The following is a 23809-nucleotide window of genomic DNA, read 5'->3' as shown; positions in this document are numbered from 1 at the left end:
TGTTGCTCAGAAATTCTGGCGTGGCAGGGTGGGGTGGATGACATCAGGGGTGGCTGCCGTTTGTGGGTGTGGTTATGATGTGCTGATCGGTGATTGTCCTGCAGGGATTTCCTATTTGGAAATCCTGACAGGCTGTTTTCACCTGGACAGCAATTCTGAAACCTGGGCTGTTCTGGTGAAAACTGGTCAGGTAGCAACCCTAACCTTAGTTATGCTCCCCCTTATTGCTAATTACCTTATGATACAGGCTGCAGAATATAAGTCTAGGGATAGTCAGGTTTTCTCCTTCTCTGTTGCCAGTGGAATAAAAGGTTTTACTAAAATAAAAATGTGCATGCAGCTTTAGGATTTAGGACAGTGTATGGCTGCTTTGCATACAGATGGAGCAGGTAGATGATGGTTAGAATGGCAGTAGTATTTATACGTACAGTTTACTGAATATGCCCTCTGTTTTGCAGTGGGATATTTGCCCACTTATATATCCCCAACCATAAGAAACGTTTGCAGAAATTGTGCCACTGCCTTTCTATTTAAAATGTGAATAATGTTCCGTCTTTGGCCAAAGGAACATTGCTGCTAAGGAGGCTTGTCTGCTCACGTATATATGGCATAAGGGGCAGAGCACTGCTTATGTCACTTAACGGAATTGTTAATCTGACCCAGAACACCAAGTCAGCTTATTTGTTAAATAAAGCAGCAAACCTCATTGTTATTCAAGTCAAAATGAAGGGAGCTTATTCTAAATATGCAGCAGTGCCCCTTATTAGTTACTGCATGACTATCTCCTGCCAGCATTCACCTTAGATCTGTAGTTTAAACCCAAAGATCTTGGTGGTTCTTTTCTGAAGCCCATTGTCTTCCCTGTTTTCTTTACTACTTTAAAGAGCTTGTATCTCAGGTCCTTGGATCTGTGGCTTGTTTTGATCTCCATGGGCCAAGTGCTGACACTACAAAGCGGCTTTCTGAATGTACACTATATATAATCACTTTCAAAGTGACCTGCATTGGCTTTAGTCCCATGTATTGCAGCCAATTAACAGCTTGTTTCTGTGACTATGTTTGCATATCAGGGTTTACAGACATTGCATTTAGAGTAGCATAGAAGAGAATCATAGAAGCAAGGGACCTTTGGTTATCAAAGAATGGTGGCAGCTGCAGTTTAGCCACACAGCTCTTGGCTATATTGATAGTAGCCATGATCATCAGAGGAAATATTGCTACAGAGGCAGCTGGGCATTCTGAGTTTATTGCCAATGAATGATAACTTTGGCTTGGTTGATGACCTCCACCAGAACATGTAAGTGCTCATCGGCCAACCAGAAATGTATCCACTTTCACACTTTCTGTACAGTCTGATTGGCAAATTTAGACAAATTTCTCATTTGAATTTCCCAACTGAATTTTTGGAAATTTAGGGAAATTTGGATTCCATGAATGAATAAACTATATAGGCAGAACCCTAATCTTGATTGCGTTATTAATCCAAATTGATGAAAGATATAATTATGTTTGATGGAGAACTACACCCTGAAAACAAGTATGGCTACAAATAGTGTATTTTATATACTAAGCTAACTGCACCAGTCATGAGTTTCAGCAACTTTATAACAGTAATGATCCAGACCTTCAAAGTGGTCCCCTAGATTTTGTCAGTGACATTGCACATGCTCAGCAGCTGTTGTTAGAAGCTAAGCATAGGAGTCATCACACATTATCAAGCAGAAAATGAGGCTTGTCGTATATACTGATTATTTTATTCTGATGCTAATTGCACTGGTTTCTGATCTGCCACATAATGAGAATCTAAATTATTTACTAATCAGCCTTATATTGATACATTTATATTCTGTATATATTGTGAGTCTGCCCCTAAGCTCAGTAAGTTACAGGAGCACAGAGCATGCACAGTGAATCAGCAGAAAAGAAGATGGGGGGCTACTGGGGGCACAGATCTTCAATGCTAAGGGGCTGCAGTTGCCTTGGGCTGGTACAGAACATTTCTGCCCTACTTCTTAGGAAAGCTTTAGTTCTCCTAAGTACGAGTAATCACAAAGTACAAGAAGAACAAATTGAGCTGTTTCAGCAGGTTTATCCACAGATCCACAGTTTATGTTCTATTCATTGCACTCTAATATTCAAAAGTCAGTTTTCTATTTTCCTTCTGTCCATAGGTTCACATCAGCAGAGACAGTAGTGATGGGCGATGTGACGTATGGAGCATGCTGTGTGGATGATTACACTGCACAAGCGCTAGGAGCTGACTTTATGGTACATTATGGACACAGCTGCCTCAGTAAGTTGCACTGTTTCTTTTTAAATGTCAGTTATGATCCTGTATTTGCATATTGATCATATAAGATGATATATTTTTCCTTAAGAATGTTAATGCATAAAATGATCCCTGTCAATAATGTTACAAAAAATACATTTAGGAGCCTAAATACTTCTAGGTAACGGTCAACCCAGAATTATATAGGGACTGATGTAAGCTACACCTAATTGTTTGCAAAGCACTATTTATATAGTGAAAACGTACCTTCTTTGTTATTATTTGTTATAATACACAAGTCTCAGTGAGTCATGTGACAGAAATTACATCATTAACATGATACCACTAAACATTGTTTGTAATGATATAATTTATAGCATATTAACGGCTCTTGTGTATTATATTGAAGTATTACACAAGTCATAAATATAACTATAGTAAATAGTAAATGATATCCTCTTATAATCATTGCTGAGAGACATCAGTATAAAATGCAAGCTTTCACAACTGCTTAGGTCTCACTGTACATGTTCCTGTTCTGATCAATGGTCAGCATGGTACAACAATCTTTTATTTATTGATGTCATTGGTGCTTAGTGATGTAGTTTGTGCCACATGACCCACTGAAACTTGTGTATTATAAAACATTGTATCCACTGTTTTAAAATGTGAAGGGAATTATTTATTATGTATCATATTATTCATAGCTCTATTATAAAGGGATATGTATTAGATTTTTGGCATACTATGTCAGTACTTAATACCCTGCTGGTCCCGACGTGGTTTTTTATGAATTTGAACTGTCACTTATGACGCAGGTAGACAAGCGGCCAATATCGTCTTGGAAGCATATTTCATGTTGGCAGTGTGGCTGCTCTCCGATTCCTTGTTGGTCTGAGTACAAATGGCACCTTTGTCTGCATCTCGCCACCTTTGTATTTGTGCAACTAGCCACAGTCGCAATTTCCAACTCTGAATATGAATAACAGACTCATCTCCATAGAATTGCAAGAGTAAATCTATATCCCTACAGAGTCAAATACATAAAACAGTTTCATGAGAAAACTGTCTTTTTGAGAATATATTCTCTGACCAGAAATTGATTGTGACATGCATGAGATTTTTGGGTATATATGTCTGCATGTGAATACGCTAGAACATTAACAAAGACTTATGCATTTCAAAAGCTGTACATGAATAGAAATGAGCTCCATTCCTTTCTGGTTACCAAGGTATCACCTAGTCCCTTCGAAGGGCTCATTAGTGCAGTGTGTGTATAGGAACTATAGACTCAAGCATCTGTAATCAGAAACCTTTACGTGCTTCAGAATAAACATATAGTCAAATTAGGATAAATATGTATTTCTAGAAACTTAGTCTCAGGACATGGTTAAGTTATTATTCATACAATGTTGATAGATACATCTTAAAGCACAACTAAGGCTTAAACTTCATTTTGTTGAGCCATTTGGCCATTGTTATAGAAATGCTTTATGGGCATTGAGGTACAGCATCTAATTACATCGTATTACATAAAGAAATACACTCCTTTGGTGTGTTGATTATTCATACATGCATTGTATCATTAATCTGGTGGCCATACAATAACCTCTGTAAGCATGGAGCTACAACTGTTTCTGAAGTTTCTTTTTTAAGATACTGACAGCCGCTCAAAACCAAGTTACCAGTTTATTGACCCTTGAGTTTGGCCTGCCCTGACAATATATTGGCAGTTAGGAAATCCTCTTGGGTGAGGACTGCATTGGGGTGTAGTGGCCCAATAATATCTGATATTTTGGCACTTGAAATGAATCGATCACAGTTCAATTTAGGCCATCACATGGGCGGCCAAATCAGCAAAGATCTGCTCATTTTTTATGGAATTAAAAAGACAGAGGTACAGTGGAGGGGTGGGGAGATCTCTTTTGTAATAGCACTGGTAAACCTGTATTGGTTTGATCCAAACACATTCAGTATATGGCTCTAGTAGCTATTTATAATATTCACCTGCTTTGGGCAAACATGTTAAATAGCATTTTGAGATGTCCCTTGATGTTAAATGCCTTTGGATAATTCTACTGAGTAGCAGCTATTGTCAGTGGCACTTAGAATTTGGACTGTACATGTTTGTTTTTTCAGTGCCACGGGATGGTCCGTAGTCAGAGAATTTATTCGTTTGCTGTGCAGAGTCCCTGACAAAGCAGGAAAAGGAACTAAGTTTTTACTTGATGAAGGAATAAACTGAGCAGCCCATAGTAAATTAGAATATTTTTATTATAGACTGTTAACATTAAAAGCCACCTTCCTGCTCAGCTTTATATAACTGTAATAACTCAAAATCTGGAAGCCTTTTTGAAATTCATAAAGCATTTACATCTATCCACTCTTAACCATGTCTGATTTTAAGTTATACATTTATATATATATATATATATATATATATATATATATATATATATATATATATATATATATATATATATATATATATATATATATATATATATATATATATACACAGTGGTGTGAAAAACTATTTGCACCCTTCCTGATTTCTTATTCTTTTGCATGTTTGTCACACAAAATGTTTCTGATCATCAAACACATTTAACTATTAGTCAAAGATAACACAAGTAAACACAAAATGCAGTTTTTAAATGAGGGTTTTTATTATTTAGGGAGAAAAAAAATCCAAACCTATATGGCCCTGTGTGAAAAAGTAATTGCCCCCTGAACCTAATAACTGGTTGGGCCACCCTTAGCAGCAATAACTGCAATCAAGCATTTGCGATAACTTGCAACGAGTCTTTTACAGCGCTCTGGAGGAATTTTGGCCCACTCATCTTTGCAGTATTGTTGTAATTCAGCTTTATTTGAGGGTTTTCTAGCATGAACCGCCTTTTTAAGGTCATGCCACAACATCTCAATAGGATTCAGGTCAGGACTTTGACTAGGCCACTCCAAAGTCTTCATTTTGTTTTTCTTCAGCCATTCAGAGGTGGATTTGCTGGTGTGTTTTGGGTCATTGTCCTGCTGCAGCACCCAAGATCGCTTCAGCTTGAGTTGACGAACAGATGGCCGGACATTCTCCTTCAGGATTTTTTGGTAGACAGTAGAATTCATGGTTCCATCTATCACAGCAAGCCTTCCAGGTCCTGAAGCAGCAAAACAACCCCAGACCATCACACTACCACCACCATATTTTACTGTTGGTATGATGTTCTTTTTCTGAAATGCTGTGTTACTTTTACGCCAGATGTAACGGGACACGCACCTTCCAAAAAGTTCAACTTTTGTCTCGTCGGTCCACAAGGTATTTTCTCAAAAGTCTTGGCAATCATTGAGATGTTTTTTAGCAAAATTGAGACGAGCCATAATGTTCTTTTTGCTTAAAAGTGGTTTGCGCCTTTTTTGCCCAGTGTCTTTCTTATGGTGGAGTCGTGAACACTGACCTTAATTGAGGCAAGTGAGGCCTGCAGTTCTTTAGATGTTGTCCTGGGGTTTTTTGTGGCCTCTCGGATGAGTTGTCTTTGCGCTCTTGGGGGAATTTTGGTCGGCCGGCCACTCCTGGGAAGGTTCACCACTGTTCCATGTTTTTGCCATTTGTGGATAACGGCTCTCACTGTGGTTCGCTGGAGTCCCAAAGCTTTAGAAATGGCTTTATAACCTTTACCAGACTGATAGATCTCAATTACTTTTGTTCTCATTTGTTCCTGAATTTCTTTGGATCTTGGCATGATGTCTAGCTTTTGAGGTGCTTTTGGTCTACTTCTCTGTGTCAGGTAGCTCCTATTTAAGTGATTTCTTGATTGAAACAGGTGTGGCAGTAATCAGGCCTGGGGGTGACTACAGAAATTGATATTGAAATTGAAATTGATATTGATAAACCACAGTTAAGTTATTTTTTAACAAGGGGGGCAATCACTTTTTCACACAGGGCCATGTAGATTTGGAGTTTTTTTTCTCCCTTAATAACGTAAACCTTCATTTAAAAACTGCATTTTGTGTTCAATTATGTTATCTTTGACTAATAGTTAATGGTTTTTGATGAGCAGAAACATTTAAGTGTGACAAACATGCAAAAGAATAAGAAATCAGGAAGGGGGCAAATAGTTTTTCACACCACTGTATATATATATATATATATATATATATATATATATATATATATATATATATATAATATATATATATATATATAGTGGCCAAATGGTGTTACTAAATACACCACATGATGCTGCAATTATTATTTTTTGTTCCTAGGTTTAAATTGTATAAAAGAAAATGTAACTATGTTTTAAGCACACTGATTTTTGCAGTAGTTATATACTACTGTTAACTGGCCCCTTTTGGGACATTGGGCATGACAGCTTACACAGGCCCAAACAACACCCCCACAAAATAATGACTGTGTATGTCATCTTACAGCAGTATCTCTGGCATTTGCCTAAATTCCAAGATTGCCAGCCTGGGCCTGCTATTGAGTCTTTTGCAGCAGCTCTCAAAGTGGTCTGCTACAGTACGAAGTAGTGAACAGCGAAATTTTTTGCCATGTTTTGCCACAAAAAAACACCCATAGCCTCCAATGGCTGCAGAAAAAAAAAAGTTGCCCAAAAAAACAAAACACCCACGTTTTGTGAATTTTCACCATGCCAAATTTTTCAGCAGAGCAAAGCAAGACAGATTCGCTCCTCAATAGGTAATATGAATAGGAAGTAGCATGGCTGTTTCCTCTATATAAAAGGGCAATTTCTAAGAGAAGAGATGTTCTCTGCCCAAATATAGGGCAAACAATCCATCTATACAAATGGGTTTTTTGTTGTGCAGGCTATATCAGCAACTGAAATATTAATATTCCAGTATTTAGTGAAAACACCTTTGCTGTAATTTGTCCTAAAGCCCTTCCTTCTTCAGTATGGTCATTTCTGCCCTACTGGGACATCTATGTTTGTGGCAAAATTCTATAGCATTCATCAATCCTATGGGAAAAAAGATTCAATGTGCGAGGAGCTTCAAGATCATTGTATGTCATGACTGATACTCCAGTGCCTCTGCCCCGTGCAAAGAAAGTCAGGCAGAAGCTTCAGATCACCAGGCTCTTAAACTTTTACGAACCAAATGATCACGCCATAAACAAGTTTCCACTGTAAGGCCAGCATTCTGTCACTGAGAAAAAGGGGCTTAAATCACTTCTCTCCCTCCATACAGCCACAAGCTGCATGGGAATCCTTTCTCATTGCATCTTTTTACAGGGCTACAGCTGCAATAGAACTGAACTAACTATTGGTTTAAACAGAAGCTTTATAGGGCTGCCTGCTTGCTCCAAACCACATTGTGGAGGCAGTGCCATAAGTTAGTGTTACTGGTCCCCATAGCAAAATCATTTTAGTGCGCCTACTAAACTTTGGGTTTATTAATAAATATATATTAAACATGTATATATGCTAGGGTTGCTAACTGACCCAGACAGCCCTCTGGGTCAAAACCTTCTGGGCAGTTTAAAAAAATTTTTTTTTGGTGGAAGCAATAACCCCACCCCTGACGTCATCACCTGATGATGTCAGCGGCTTGTGTGAAGACATTGGCAGCACGTTGCCCCGATGTCATAATGCATGTCCCTTTGTCTGGGTTGACCCTGCAAGGGTGGCAGCTCTACTAAATGCCCTCCTGGCAGGGCTGAATTCATAATGTAAAAAGGGAAATTGTCCAGGGCCCACCAGGACTGGAAGTCCACCATTAATCTTTCAATTGTTATAACTTTTGATTGAAGCATCCCCTTGAAATGTGAGACCCCTTATTTTAAGTAACCGAGAGATCAACATAACTTAAATCTTCTTTTAGGAACAAACGTTTCTTAGGGATTTTTTTTTTTTAATAAAATGCTGATGTGTGTACAGTGCTAGGTGGGATTGCAATGTGCTTGTCATGAAACCCTTGGGGGGCATCATCACACTGAGCTTGTTATAAAACTCTGAGGGGCACATTGTGTCTGTTATGAAGCACTGGGGGGGAGCCACACTGTTGTGAAGCTATGGGGGGCTCACACTTTGCCTGTTGTTAAATGCTTAGGGCTTACAGTGCCTGTTGTGAAATACTGGTGGACTCCACTGTGCAAGTTTTGAAACTGTTTGTTGTGAAACCCTGGGGGACACACATTGCTGGGGTGCCACACAGTGCATGCTAAGGTGGCACACTTTTCTCTCTTATTGTCCAAACTAAAAATTTTGTCCAAAATCCTTAACAACGGGAACTGCAAATGCTAGTTACATATAATACAATTATGAAGAATATGGAAGGTTCTGCATATAACGATGCAGTCTTTGTCTATATGTACTTTACTGACTAGGTACTGGGAATATAAACAGACTGAAATGCCTTCTTCAAAACAGAGTATGTTTTTCTTATGTTGCCAACTGCTTTCCCACCCACATGCAGCGCTTCCTAGGGAGCCAATCCTACAAAGAATAAAAAATCAGACACTTCACAGATTTAGAGGCATCAGTCAAATGTGAAATTTTAAGCTCTTTATGTGGTGTAATTGCACTTTTATTTATTGTACCAATTGGTTTGTCTGAGAGCTTTGCTTTATATGAAGGATCCTTACATGAGGTCTCAATAAGCTACTTTAGTGTATTCCCCTACAATGGAAACTCTCCTGTGTTTGTCCCTGGAATATTCTCCTCATTTGATATGCTCAGTGGAACCTCAGTACCCAGCCTTACCAGCAGGCTAAATACTTCCAGGAGACCAGCACCACTGATCTGTCATTATATGCTTTATGGCTGTGGATCTTAAGAGAAAAAGAGGCTCATTACTGAGTCTTATGACTTATGCTTCTTTTGGGTGTCCTCTGAACTACTTCTTTATTCTCACTCAATTGATTTACACAGCAGACAAAGATTCCAAGCCGTGTGAACACAGCCTCGGATCCTTTTATATCAGTGTGTTTAAAATTAATTTTATTTTTTGTACGCATTATCCCTCGTCTTGCAGGAACGCAGCAGAATACGTTGGTTTTCCATTATAAACTTTTTTGTAATAATCGGAAAAGAAATTACTTTATCGATTGGGAGACTTTTGATTTAACTAGCTTGTAGATTGCACCAATGCAATTTGGTCTATCCGGTGATAATAACAGGTCACTTGATACAAAGAATGGGTAGAAAATTTTAAAAAAGGAAGATGATCTTTTAGTTACATTTTCCTGCTTTTTTTGATGCATCCAGAAATTAAACAAGAGTTATGTGAAGGACAGGCTTCAGTCAGGAAAAGACTATAATTTACCTACTTATTTGAAAAACACAGCCAATTATTTGCCACACGTGGGCTGTGCATGTAGTAATATTGTTTACTTAAAACACCATATAGTGCTAGAACTAGCGCCTACATCCTTCTCACTGGAACTTGCATTCTGCCCTGATCTCTACAAGTTCTAATCAGAAAGCTTAGATCAATGTAGAGTTTTCTGTTCACCTCTACTTGAGCCAAGGCCTCCGTTACACTCCTACCTGCAGAGAATATACATAACTGGTTTCCATTTTTTTAGCCATAACTGGTTTCCATTTTTTGGCCAAGCCATATCCATAATTGGTTTCCATTTTTTTAGCCATAACTGGTTTCCATTTTTTGGCCAAGCCAAATCCATAATTGGTTTCCATTTTTTGGCCATGCCATATCCATAACTGGTTTAAATTTTTTTGGCTATGCCATATGCATTATTGGTTTACATATTTAGGCTTGCTATATCCATAACTGGTTTCCATTATTTGACCATGCCATACTGTAAAGTCTTTCCCATTCTAGGGATAGACCTGAGTGGCTTGTGGCCATTTAAGTTTATATTAACTCAGGAGTGATCTGCCTTGTAAATAAGGTTTGGTACAGCAGGTAGAACTGAAAGATGCAGACATTTAGGAAGGAATTCGGCATTAATTGTTTTGGACACAAGTTGATCTTGTGGGCTTCTTGAAGTTAGCCAGATGCAGATACACCTACTCAAGTAGGTTATTTTAAAAAGATAATAGGTAACCAAAATCTAGTTGGAAATGGCATGGCTGGGCAAAAATACAACAGAATCAGTTTATTGCCGTTATGTTATTTTCTTAATAAACATTCCTGCTGTTACATTATACCATTTTTTTTCTGCAAAATTAGATTAATATACATGTTTTTTCACACTTCACCAACATTTGCTGTGTTGTTCTGTATATAGCCATGGCATTACTTTTGTTTACTTGAATAAGTGCCAGATTGTGTTTCTGAATCACATGCTGAGCCGAGTGCCAGCGTGGGGGAAAACAAATACCAACTCTACCCTAAGCCAATAAACTCTTATGGTTCTGACCAGTATATATTTTCCTTAATCATTTTAGATTTGTGTTCGTACACAAATAGCACCTAAAACCCGTTGTGGTGTCTCTCTGTAAAGGAATTGGGCAAACAATAGGGGGTTGATCCTGCATCCTTCATGTGACAGTCTGTTTATCAAAACTGGAATTTGTGAATTTTTTTCATTTGTTTTAATCAGAATAAACTCTAAGGGGCAGATTTATCAAGATGTTCAGAGCTTAATACATAATAACTCACCCACATTCTATTCATTTCTATGGGGTTTTAAGAAATGTATTTATCAATGGGTGAAAGTTAAAAACCCCATAGGAACGAATAGAACAGTGGGTGAGTTTTTATGTATTAAGCTCTGAACTCACATCTTGATAAATCTGCCCCTTAGAGTTACCAAACTCAGATGTGTGTGTATTTATTAAAAAAAAAAAAAAAAAGTAAAAAAAAAAAACTTGCAGCAGCAAATTGGCATAATTTTCAATAGGTCTAAAAACAATTTGACCATTTTTATGATGAATTAGCCCCCAAGTCTTTTTTCATTTTTGCTGACTTCCTGCCAGCAATTTCCACAATGGCTTTAGACCATACCCCAAATGAAATTGCAGCATGTTTAGATAGGCACCATCACCACACTCAAACAATATGGCAGCTTGTCCAACATTCAGTGTTAGCCATGTTGGTATGTAGCTTTTGATGGTAAAGGTGATTATATAGATCAGTGCTGTCCAACTTTTGTGGTACCGAGGGCTGGAATTTTTCTGGCCTACTTGCTGGAGACCCCACTCATGTACCACCCATGTTATGACAAGAGCTTTTAAGACCATACCCACATTAATGGTGGTAGCGCAGCAAAAATCCAAATGGTTGGTGTAGGGATATCACCCTTCATTCATATGTGAAAGAATTATATTATGTCATATTAAGACATACCCTTAAATCCATACTCTGCCTGCTCTATGCTGCCTGTGTGTGCCATACTTTGCCTGCCCTATGCTACCTGTGTTTGTCATACTCTGCCTGCCCTACCCTGCCTGTGTATGTGCCATACTCTGCTTGCCCTACCCTGCCTGTGTGTGCCATACTCTGCTTGCCCTACCCTGCCTGTGTGTGCCATACTCTGCTTGCCCTACCCTGCCTGTGTGTGCCATGCTCTGCTTGCCCTACCCTGCCTGTGTGTGCCATACTCTGCTTGCCCTACGCTGCCTGTGTATGTGCCATACTCTGCTTGCCCTACCCTGCCTGTGTGTGCCATACTCTGCTTGCCCTACCCTCCCTGTGTGTGCCATACTCTGCCTGCCCTACCTGCCTGTGTGTGCCATACTCTGCCTGCCCTATGCTGCCTGTGTGTGCCATACTCTGCCTGCCCTACCTGCCTGTGTGTGCCATACTCTGCCTGCCCTATGCTGCCTGTGTGTGCCATACTCTGCCTGCCCTACCTGCCTGTGTGTGCCATACTCTGCCTGCCATACTCTTCCTGTGTGTGCCATACTCTGCCTGTCTTACGTGCCTGTGTGTGCCATACTCTGCCTGCCCTATGCTGCCTGTGTATGCCATACTCTGCCTGCCCTATGCTGGCTGTGTGTGCCATACTCTGCCTGCCCTATGCTGCCTGTGTGTGCCATACTCTGCCTGCCATACTCTTCCTGTGTGTGCTCTTCAGTCCAAGGATTGAAAAGCTGAATCCACGCTCCTGCCTGATCTGAATGCTTAAAATCACATAATTTTTGTTACATAAAAACAGAAGTTGAAAACTTTTCGCTCTTTAACCCTTCTGTATCTCACCCTTCATTATCGCTCTTTAACCCTTCCTTCACGCTCTTTCACCCTTCTGTATCCTAATTTATATATGCAAATTAGGATTCGGATTCGGTTCGGTATTTGGCCGAATCTTTTATGAAGGATTTGGGTTGGATTCAGGCATCCCTACTTCCCTTAGGCTCACAATGTAATGCAACCCCTCACTTATATTGTTCCATTGTGAAGTGATAGATTCTGGGACTTAAAGTCCATCTGCTTTCCCAAGATCCTGTGCACCACCCACTATGGAAGGCAGAGGGACATCAGGTATCAGATTCCATTACTTACCAAATTGTAAAGGAAATGAGAATCTGCATAACACTGTAAGCCTAAGGGATGTTGGGAAATGGTCTGTAGCAATTTCATGAGTCCTTTCATTCTGTGGAAACAGGTATGTGTCAAAAAAAATAAAGACCATTTTTATTATTATATTATTTATCAGATAGTGTTTATACACCTTTTCTTCATAAGGTCACCTGAATGTGCTCTTGTCAGAAAGGGTGTTTTCCCTTTAAATAAAGGGTGTTTTCCCTTTGAATAAGGATATACAGCATAGGGTCCAATTCAATTTTTAGAGCTACGACCCCTAAGCATTACACTTAGGCATGAAGGGGACCTGCACAGTTCTGCAATGTGTTTAGTGTGTCACACTAGATAGTTTAATGCTCAATAGCGCCCTCTCTTGTTTTTTTGTTAGTATTTCATGAGTGGCTTTTGTCCTGGGACAGAGAGAGCATCTCTGGATCAATAGGTTTGATTCAGTAGGTTTATCAATATGTCAGATGCAGGAATGAAGCTTCAGTTCTCTGACTATTCCTCTTCATTACCTGCCCCCTTGGGTGAGATCCATCACAAGCACGCTGCCTGTGTGCCGTGCACAGGAATAAACTTGGCTGCAGCCCAGCAGTTGTGTCCTTTCTTTTCACCCGTCAAGTGACACATCTTCTCTCCGATCCTCATCTCTTGATTTCTCCGGTTGTCTGAACGACTTCCCCTTTGTCACTTTGCCCAGATGGTGTGGGGGGGCTAATGTCGTTTTCTCAGCTGTGTATATATTTGTACTGGATCAGTTAGTGTGTGTCTATCAGCCACTCTATAGTCTGGGAGGCTGAGCTGTCAGTCATCTTGTAGTTCTCTCTCTGCTCTCTTGTCCATTACTGCTCTTTGCCTAGCTGCACTGTCCTCTCTTGCTCCTTTATTGCCCTCACTCTCTCTGTCTCCCTTGTTTACCCTGTCTCTCCTCCTCATTTACACTCTGTCTCTTGCTCCCTTTTTCAGCTGTAACCATCTCTTTGCACTGCCTCGTTTCTCTTCTAGCAACCTTACTCTCGGTCATTCTTTCCTCCTTTTGAGCACTCACCCACTTTCCTTTCTCATTCTCTCTTCCAGTTTTTCTACTTTACATTCTGGATTGACTCTGCATTGGATTAGATTCTCCTCGCCATGCAAAAACTGTCAAATATTTTGTACCCATATGCCCATCTTGCCGTCTGTAATATCCTGTCTGCAGTTTTGCCTTCCTTTCAGCTCTAACCAGGTCTGGACTGGGAGTCAAAATAGGCCCAGGCATTCCAAGTACAAAGAGGCCCCCCCACCAGTTCAATAAATAGTGACTATCTATGGCATCTTACAGCAGCCCCTCTGGCATTTGCCAGAACCCACAGATTGCCAGTCCGGGCCTGGCTCTAGCCCCCTTTTTACTCTCTCTTTCTATACCCCCCCTTCTTTTTCAGTAGTCTTCTCACCACCCAGTCTAAATTTAACTAAGATGACAAACTGAGCACAAGAGGAAGAAGAGTCTTATCCTCACACATGTATATTGAAATTTAGAAGCCCAGTTAGCCCCTCTATAACCCTGCCAGAAAGTGAGATGCCTCTGTCTATCTATGTAATTCAGTAATAACCAGAGAGAACAACCTGCATTTATAAATTACAGTGCAGGCTGATTCTTTTACCCAGTAGGACATGAGTAGTTTCATGGCCTGTCTGAGCCCCACTCAACTCTCTAGGCGTTCCTTTGCTCACTAGACTGTTGCCATGGAAACTGCCAGCATGTCCCAGATGTGGCGAACTTTGAAGTCCAAAATGATGGAATCAGCCCAAAAATAACCAAAAGGGGAAAAGGAGGGGTTAAAAAGAGGTAGAATGAGACATTATGTCCGGGTGTCTTAAGGTGGAGCTGCCAGCTTCAGTTGAATGCAGGCCAATCTTCATACATAAAGCACATAAGATATATAAGGATTGAAGCTCTCGTGTTATTAAGGAAGCTGTCGTTGTTCTGTATAATGTATGTACATGCCCAAGATTTGTAATACTAGATATCAATATTCCTGTACAAATAATAAGATGCTAATAGCCGTGGGTCAACCAGAACAATTCTGCAAAGCTGTAGGTTTGCTTTGGAGTGAGAATGGTTTCTCCTGATGAAAGCATTCATTGGACTAGCATTAATCTGATTTATTCATGTACAAGTCACCATCGTAAGCTTATGCTAACATTGCAGTATAATATAACGGCTACACAAGTTGCTACACAGATACTTCAGCAATGGAACAAAGATATGCTGAAAAAGCTTTTTGCCTGGTTTAAGTCATAAAGGGCCAAACTGGGACCCCAGAGCCAAATATAACCCACTGACTGATCAATTGCAGTTCATTTGCTAAAGATACATTTTTATTAGCATAATGTATTAATAAGGCACTTACATATTCTGCAGCGCTGTGCATTAGAATGGTAACATTCTAACAAACCAAATTGGCTTATTGGTTAATATTATTGGTTATAGGGACCTTCCACCAGTCTGCCATTCTGATGGCAGAACATTGGGCTGATATCCATCTGGCTTGGGTTGACATGTTGTTGTGGTTCTTACCAGACAGGTCTCTGTAGGTTGCAGACTTGATCCAATTTATGTGTGGGTAGCCAAACAGGCAGATCTTTAAATGTAAGGCCAGCTTTACAGCATTACACTGCCCATAGCCATAGGTAGTCTTTATCATATTTCAGTTGCTTTTCCTTATAAGTTCCTAAAAATGGATGTCATTAATATTAGTGACCTTCCCGTTAATTCTGGCCATCACAAACATAATTGCTAGTGCAGGGCACATGCACTTTGTGGGACTTTGTTAGCAAATGCTCCAGAGAGAGACTGGGGAGAGAAGCCAATTAAATAGGGTAATGATGCAAGGGATGTGAAAGGGACCTCAGTCTTTTTATTATTTGTCCTTGCCTGTTAAAGGGATACCCTTCAGTCCTGTCACTTTTTTTTTATTGCAAATATGATTTGTACTTAAATCTACAATTAACATGGAGAAATCCATTCGCTCTGTACCATCAATCTGCAGGGAGAAACAGACATCATCACAATAAAATGGAGGAACCCCGCATACCTCTACTTCAACTCCATGCTACCCTCGTTTAAGCGTAGCAGTATATCTACCACTTTGAACTCGAGTTTCTTTTCTGCTTGTATATACCTTTTTTAGGTAAAAAAGGTATTGTAAATCAAAAGTAAATCAGAGTAAATTAAAATATGCACCTATAATCGAGAATTTTGCCTTAGCCTGTTGACTTGAATGGGTTACGTCAGCCCCGAGGTTGTGTAATATAATGGTGTACATTGGAAAAGTAAATATCACCTTAACGGATTCTGCCTGCTGATTTCATAAATAGTGATGGACAGTCTTAAATAATGGGTAAGGGAATTATATTGCTTGATTAACAGCACTTTTCTATTTCAACACTTCCCAGTCACTGCTGCTTGAACCTTATGTCCTGTAGTCCTTTAGCAGTTTGGGTACCAACGGGAAAGCTACAGAGCAACAGGGATTTTTAGAAGGTGATTATGAATGCATACCTCCCAACAAATGCAAAGAGAGACAAAGAGAAATGCTATGTGCATCCCTTAAATACCACTCCCATTTGACTAAATTTGGCAGGTTGTGTAAAGTTTGAACATGATTCTGGGGGTTTCTTGGTTGTATCTGTTACTACAGTTTTGCTAATGAAGGTGAAATTGCTCTTTAAAGTTAAAGTCTCAGTGTCTCCAAGAGACCTGTTTAGCTTTTTAGTTACAACTGTATCTAAGTGCAGGTGTTGAGTATTCTGGGCTCTCTGCTAAAAGCCTACTTATCTAATTAAGTTTGAGAAACTTTGTATCTTTTCTGGACTTCAGTCCCTTCAGTGAAGGGAAATGAAGCACATTTCAAGCTGAGCTGTTAAAATTGGGACTGTCCCACGAATATCAGGACATTTGGGAGGTATGCCAGTGTGTCTGGCAGGGCAGAAGCCCTTTTTCATTTCAACAAGGGCACCTCCCTCACACCCCAGATGACAATGTTTCCTTGTTTCAAGTGGGAAAACAAGTTGTCAGTATACAAGCAGGCAAATCTGCTGCTTTAGATGCTGGTAGAGGGTCTTCAGTGATCCCCAACCAGTGGCTCAGGGGAAACATGTTGCTCACCAACATAATTAATGTTGCTTCCAGTGGCCTCAAAAGCAGGTGCTTATTTTTTAATTCCTGGTTTAATGGCAAGTTTTACATACATAAAAACCATGTATACTGCCAAACAGAGCCTCCTGTAGGCTGCCAGTCCACATGGATCCACAGTCCAAATTGGGCACCCCATGAATTTTTTGCATGCTTGTGTTGCTCTCCAACTTTTTTTTATATTTAACTGTGGCTCATGGGTAAAATAGTTTGGGAATCCCTGCTTTACTTAATTATTAAGCCCTAAACAGGCATCTACAAGGGTTTAACAGGTTTCCTTAAGCTGTCAGTTAGGGCCCAAAAATAAGTTCCCCGTCTGTTTAAGATGTGCCAAGATCACTCTAGTTAAAGCTACAATTCTGCTAGAAAAGAAAATAATAATTAAAGTAAGGTACATAACTGGTACTAAAATGATGTATGCAACACAGAACTGGTTCCCAATCTTAAACTGGGCCCCTTCAAAAATAAGCTTAGTAAATTCTTAGGCCTGTAGCACATTTTGGGCATTTTGAGTTTACTTTACAATACCTCAATTGTCCCTCAGAAACATGCATTTTCATTCAGTTGTTTTCATTCAAGACCTTTCAAAGATTTTCCTATTGAGGAGGGCTCTAATGTTATTCCTGGAACTTTGGCCCAATTCAGTAATAACTCTAAATGCAATAAAAGGTCAATATGCAAAGCCATCTTGTATCATTCATTAATACGTAAGTAAAGTTTCCCAACCTGGACAGAACCCAGGCTATTTCCCATTCGCCGTGTGGTTGTGGTGAAACATTTAGTTCCTTTTTCAAGCACCCTTTTGCTCTCTTGTCTTCCTGTTATGCCCTTCTATAGACATACAGGTAGAAATGTATGCAAGCAACTGCTTCCCCAGCCTTTCAGATGTTAGTTTCTAATAAGCACCTTCATCCCCTATATATGTGTCAGTGTTATTGCCTGTTTTATGTAAAGCTATTTTGCAGTTGAGGTTTGGCGGCCCTTTAAAATAATTGTTCCCCTTGGACAATTTGCAGCCCATCTCCAATATCTCAAATGGTTTTGCCTGGTTTTTGTGCTGTGTTGTTGTTGAGCATATTTGAAAGCGAAGGAGTTTGGGCATTTCTTATCTCAAATGAAATTCTCTCCTTGTTTCCATGCCTTTTAGTTTGTTAAGCTGCTGGTTTTACAATAAATGTCATTTGCGCGTATATGTTTTATGTGGATACGGTGTAAAAAAAAATAATAAAATCTGTATCTCTAATGCGCCTTACAGTTCTGTCTCTGACCCTGCTTAGTAGATTCTGTTAAATTCAGGGAAAGACGTTCCATATTTCAGCAGATTGGCAGAGAGAATAGGAGATAAGATCACTCATACTTCCTCTGTCTATATAATAAACAGCTTGACTGGCTCTCCATTATATGTGTGACAGGGTTTCCAGAGCAGCCTCGCGGCAGACATAGAACACTGGGTTTCAGGCTAAAGTGATCCAAGGACAATATCACACTTAACACTTTCAAAGCTCAAGCATTCTGTAACGTTTCACTGTAATCAGTGGTGGATAGAACGAGGAAGAGTACAACAGATTGGGAATCAGATTCTGGTATATATCATCACTTTGGGCAAAACAAATCTGGATGTTAAATGGTACTTTGGGGCATGTCAAGTTGATTCTTAATCTGTTGCTAAGAGTCACATTTCATTAAAGTTAGAAACGTAAAGGTACAAGTTGTGACCTTCAAGCTTGAGTTTGGCCACCCCTAATTATGGTTGCCACCTATTCTGTCCAAAAACTCTGGGCAGGGGGAGGGGCATATTGGTGGGACATTCACATCACATGAAATTATGTCAGGGGGGCAGGATTATGACTGAGTGATCGGCAGGCAGGTTTGACCCAGACAGCCCTTCTGAAAACTGGACAGGTGGCAACCCTACCCTTAATGGTTCTAAATAACTCTAGAGGGGAATTATAGTGATCATGCTTGTGAAAGCAGACCTAGCCATCTGCCTGATACTAATGTGTGTCCCCCAAGCAACTGAGCCAGAAAGTAAATCCTGCTGTAGGACTGACTTACCTATGAGTCACTGATGCATCAGTAGACTAAATAGAACTTTAATTACTGCTATGAAAAGTGATCCATATCCGCCTTTATGGGGAACTTCCTACATTACAGTCGGAGTGGTTGTTTTCAGTCCCTTTAGGAGTTTGTTTAAGGTAAACTTGACAATGTCTTGCTTTAAAGAGCATTGCTGCAAATGTTTGCACCACACAGTTTGACTGCAGCAAGTACAAACACTTGCAAATACTGAGAGTTTCTACATTTCCTTCCTATAAACATAATTACAGATGAAAATAATACTTTTAGGCTTGCAGACTCCAAACATCTAGAGAGGTGCTGTCCAATTGGCGGCCTCTGGCCCCCCGTCAAAGTCTGGCTGCTGTGCTATCCAAAGGGGATTTAATGGGTATGTACGTCTTAATATGGCAAAGTTCTTGTGATGACATGGGTGTGGTTTAAAGTAGGTATCAGATAGTTGGGGAGGGGGCTTTCATATTAATTTTTTTTTTTACCAGAAAAAAAAAAGGCAGTTACAAAAGGTGCCTAGACGTAATATAATAGCCTTATTTTCGGCATTAGGTTCACTGGGCACTCCTATGCATGTTCTTACTATTCATTGTTTGTAGTTGCCAAGTCCTTGCCAAGCAAAAATATTTGTTTCTGTGGGCATCTGCAATTGCCATTCTTTGAGTTTGAGTTGTATTGTTGCCTCTAATTGTCCATGGAGATCTGATGAATAAATGGTATTCTACATTTCTCTTTTGCCTCTCAGTCCCGATTGATGCCACGCATGGGGTGCGTATGTTATATGTTTTTGTCGACATAAAGATTGACACGTCTCATTTTGTGGACACCATTCGCTTCAACTTTCAACCGGGAGCATCACTAGCGCTTGTCAGCACGGTGCAGTTTGTGTCAGCACTTCAGGTAAATGCACCAGCATCTGTTTATCTGTTTTAATATAGTTATCAACATTTTCACCACCTTGTCATTGCGGTACATCAAAAATAGCATTTTATTAGCTTATATCTAAGGCACATATTAAGCATATAGAAGCCTATGACTCTGCACTATGTACGTTAGTGAATTCCCCCCTTAGTGTGGTAGCGATGAGAAACAAAACATAGTGGGGAAGGTAATTAACACAACCAGCAGTCCCATCCGGCAGTGTACTGGTTAATGGGTTTTGTGTATTTGAGTATTCGTGATTGTATATATATATATAAAGTCCTTCACATCCCAGCCTGCCATGAAGGAAGCCTTTAGTGATTAATGTGTTCGTCAGACATATTTGCTCAAACCTTTTTTGAGGCAACTCAAAACTGTATAAAGGAACCATTGAAAGACACGGACAAATGAGACCACTGGGACCGTGTTTAACCAACTGCATTATAGAGCAAACCAGCCCCGAAAGGCACAATAACACAAACACCTTTAAAAGGTATCACATGCCGTGCTCAGATGTCTAATGCCGGCAGCGCTGTTTAGTAAATAAGGCCCTTGATCTTTGGTATAAAACCTAATTTATCAAATCAAACATTTGTAGGGATGCAGCCGTCTTCATCAAGCGAGGCGTCCACTTCAATATATCACCGAACAAATCAAATGGTCACATGCTCTGTCATAATACAAAGGTCAAAAATATTCTCCTTTTATTATAGATCAAGGGAAATAATCAGTTTCATCCAGGCCCTTTGTCACTGAAACCAATGCAAGAAAAATTGGCTGTAGGATTTTGACCTTTCCAAATACTGTCAAATTATCAAGAACCTGTTGGGGAAAAAAAAAAGAAGCAACATTTTTTTTTGTTGTTATGTATTCAATGAAAGATCAGTTTGGAACAGTGAAAGCAAAGTGTGTTATACATATTATTCCTGCCAGCTTAACTAATGGTGGGATTCACAGGATGCAATAGAGCATCACTGGTCACTAGGGTTGCCACCTTTACAACTAAATTTTACCAGCAGCTGGGGATGGGCACAAAAGAGGTGGGGCGATGACTTTAAATGGGTGTGATAATGAAGCAAAATGGGTGGTGTTATGCCATGGCAACATCCAGAGGGAGAGCTGCGGAGCACATCCAGGAAGGAATACAGTAATTTCTTGGCAGATTGGGGCAGATCGGGGATCTTAAAAATTTAGTGGCAACTGTTGGTTAAGCTGCCCCATAGAGTTTACTAACTTAATGGAACTAAAGAAGTTTTGTTATCCACAGTAGTGCAATTTTACCACCAGCGACAAAATGTCCTTTGTGCCATTGCCCTTAAAAGTAGTTATGTATGTTGTGTGGCTTTTACCCATTTAAACCTTCAGTGGTGTATGCCTGCAGTTCCAATGCAAAAACCTGGACTTTTAATCAGCAGGTAGTTTTTGTGGTTGCAAGGGTCAGTGACCCCTATATGAAAGATGGAGAGAGGCAGAACAGTCAAGCAAACAATTCATAAACTATAACATTAAAATAAAGGCTAAGTGAACGAATAGGTTTCTTCTCTCTTAAAAACAAAATAGTTAAGGGACCCCTAAACTATGAGAATTTGACATTTTGCTAAGCATCTATTTCGGGTCTCCTCTGCTTCCTCCAACTCGGTGTCACTTGAAGATTGAACCAAATTGGTGTGTTCTATTTTTCTCCATGAAACAAGTCTTTTAACAGATAAGACCCCTGGACCTTTCTGAAGCCCAGGGCAACCTTTATACTGATATATGTTGCTCCACTACTGATTTGTGCTGCAGAAGACTGGAGATAAAAGGGCAATACTGGTTCAGAAGACGTTTTGTGAGCAGTAATATCTGTTTTCTTGACAATGGAAAGAACAAAGTAACCTGCGGGTTATTATGTGTTATTAAAGTCCCAGCAAATGTTCTCATGAGGATTTCTTGGCAACCCTCATATCTATGTACATTTTTAGAAGGGATCCCTGGGGTGTGACCTTATCTCAATCCTATTCACCTTCTTTCAAACTATATACATTTTTAAAGGGGCTGTACACATTAAAATTAACTGCAAATAGCGGCATATAAGACAATTTGCAATTGCTTTCCATTTTTATGCTTTGTAGTTTACTTGCTAGAGGTTTATAACCATAGAAACCAGGTAGCCATGAATAGGGCATGAAAAAAAAAATTAGAATTTTGAATATAAAGGAAGCTGCACAGACAGTGTGTATTTGTTGCTAGGGTCAGTGACCCTATGAACCAGAGGTAATAAATGCCATCCTTAACAAACAAATAACTACCTACAAATGGCAATTCAAAGAATATAGTTGGTGGGCTTTATTTGTGGAAAGTAGAGAACTTGGACTTGGGATGTTTTTGTTCTTTATGATGCTTTTGTGCGACCAGTTTTTAAATTGGATGTTGACAAATTTGATCCAGTGAAGTGTGATCGTGGCTGCATCTCTGCATTACTCCATCTTTCATACAGCTTACAAAAGGGGAAAAAAGTAAAAGTAGTACAGGTATAGGACCCATTATCCAGAATGCTCGGGACCAAGGGTATTCCGGATAAGGGGTCTTTCCGTAATTTGGATCTCAATACCTTAAGTCTACTAAAAAATCAATAAAACATTAATTAAACCCAATAGAATTGTTTTGCATCCAATAAGGATTAATTATATCTTAGTTGGAATCAATTACAAGGTTCTGTCTTATTTCTACATAGAAAAAGGAAATCAGTTTTAAAATTCTGAATTATTTGATTAAAATGGAGTCTATGGGAGACGGGCATTCCGTAATTCGGAGCTTTCTGGATAATGGGTTTCCGGATAAGGGGTCCGATACCTGTACTCAGAAAGCAAAAAATATATCACTTAGTGGTGCTAGGGCAGCAAATTACCTAACATGATAATGTAATATGATCTTATTCTCATGGATATAAGGAATTTAAGGAATACGTAACCAACAGATTATATCATATTAAGTGGTCTATCAATGTATCTTATCAAACCAGAATATGTATATCAGTAAATATTGCCCTTTTACATTTTTTTCCTTGTGCCTTCATTTTGCGATGGGCTGTGTGCTCCCTCAGGGATCACCTGACGCGAAATAATGCAGCTCTAACTGTAACAGGAAGAAGTGTGGGAGTAAAATACAGAACTTTGCCCATTAATTGGCTGATGTGACCTTACATGTACGTGTGCCCTTGGTTTGTTTGCATGCACCGTGAATTGTATGATCCCAGGAGGCGGCCCTTAATACTTAAAATTGCTATTTTCTATGCAATATATTTTTATAGAGACCTCCATTGTTTTATGCAATCTTTTTTTATAGAGACCTCCATTGTTTGGGGGTATAGATTTTCTTTAATACAGATATGGGACCTGTTATCAAAATGCTCAGTTACTGGGGTTTTCAAGATAAGGGGTCTTTCTGTAATTTGGATCTCCATACCTTATAATTACTAAAAAATAATAACATTAAATAATAATTTAAGTAATTTATTATTACAGAGAAAAGGGTAATCATTTTAAAAATTAGAATTATTTAATTAAAGTGGGTCTATTGGAGATGGCCTTCTGTAATTTGGAGCTTCCTGTATAATGGTTTTCCGCATAATGGATTCCATACCTGTAACCGGTGCCCTCAATTTCTTTATAAATTGAATTGTTAATGTCTACAATCTCTACCATCCAAGTCGTGAGGTTGTTGGAATTTTTTTTAATTTTTTTTTTATATTTGATTTTGTTTTAACCTGCCCTGCTCTGGCTGTTTAACATACAAAATCCTCCAATCAGGATCATACTCAGAAGAGTCCAGCAAGCAAGAAAAATGGTTTCTGCCTTTCTTCTCATTTTTAAAGGAGAATGCAAGTCAAAATTTAAAAAGCATACCATTAGTCCTCCTATGTGTTAGTAAAAACGCCACACTTT

At 39.4% G+C, this 23809-nt stretch overlaps 1 protein-coding gene across 2 annotated transcripts in view; it reads left to right on the top strand.

The window, feature by feature from the left end:
- Positions 1-23809, top strand: part of dph1 (diphthamide biosynthesis 1) — a 160713-nt gene that overhangs the window by 92272 nt on the left and 44632 nt on the right. For both annotated transcript variants that reach the window (XM_012956575.3, NM_001142155.1), the window contains 2 exon segments: positions 2172-2293; positions 19711-19865. In XM_012956575.3, coding sequence (XP_012812029.1) covers positions 2172-2293; positions 19711-19865 — 277 coding nt within the window.

This window comes from Xenopus tropicalis, chromosome 2 (assembly GCF_000004195.4).
Source record: "Xenopus tropicalis strain Nigerian chromosome 2, UCB_Xtro_10.0, whole genome shotgun sequence".
Classification (NCBI taxonomy): domain Eukaryota; kingdom Metazoa; phylum Chordata; class Amphibia; order Anura; family Pipidae; genus Xenopus; species Xenopus tropicalis.
Note: the sequence above shows the minus strand (reverse complement) of the source record. Positions and strands in the feature narration are given on the sequence as shown.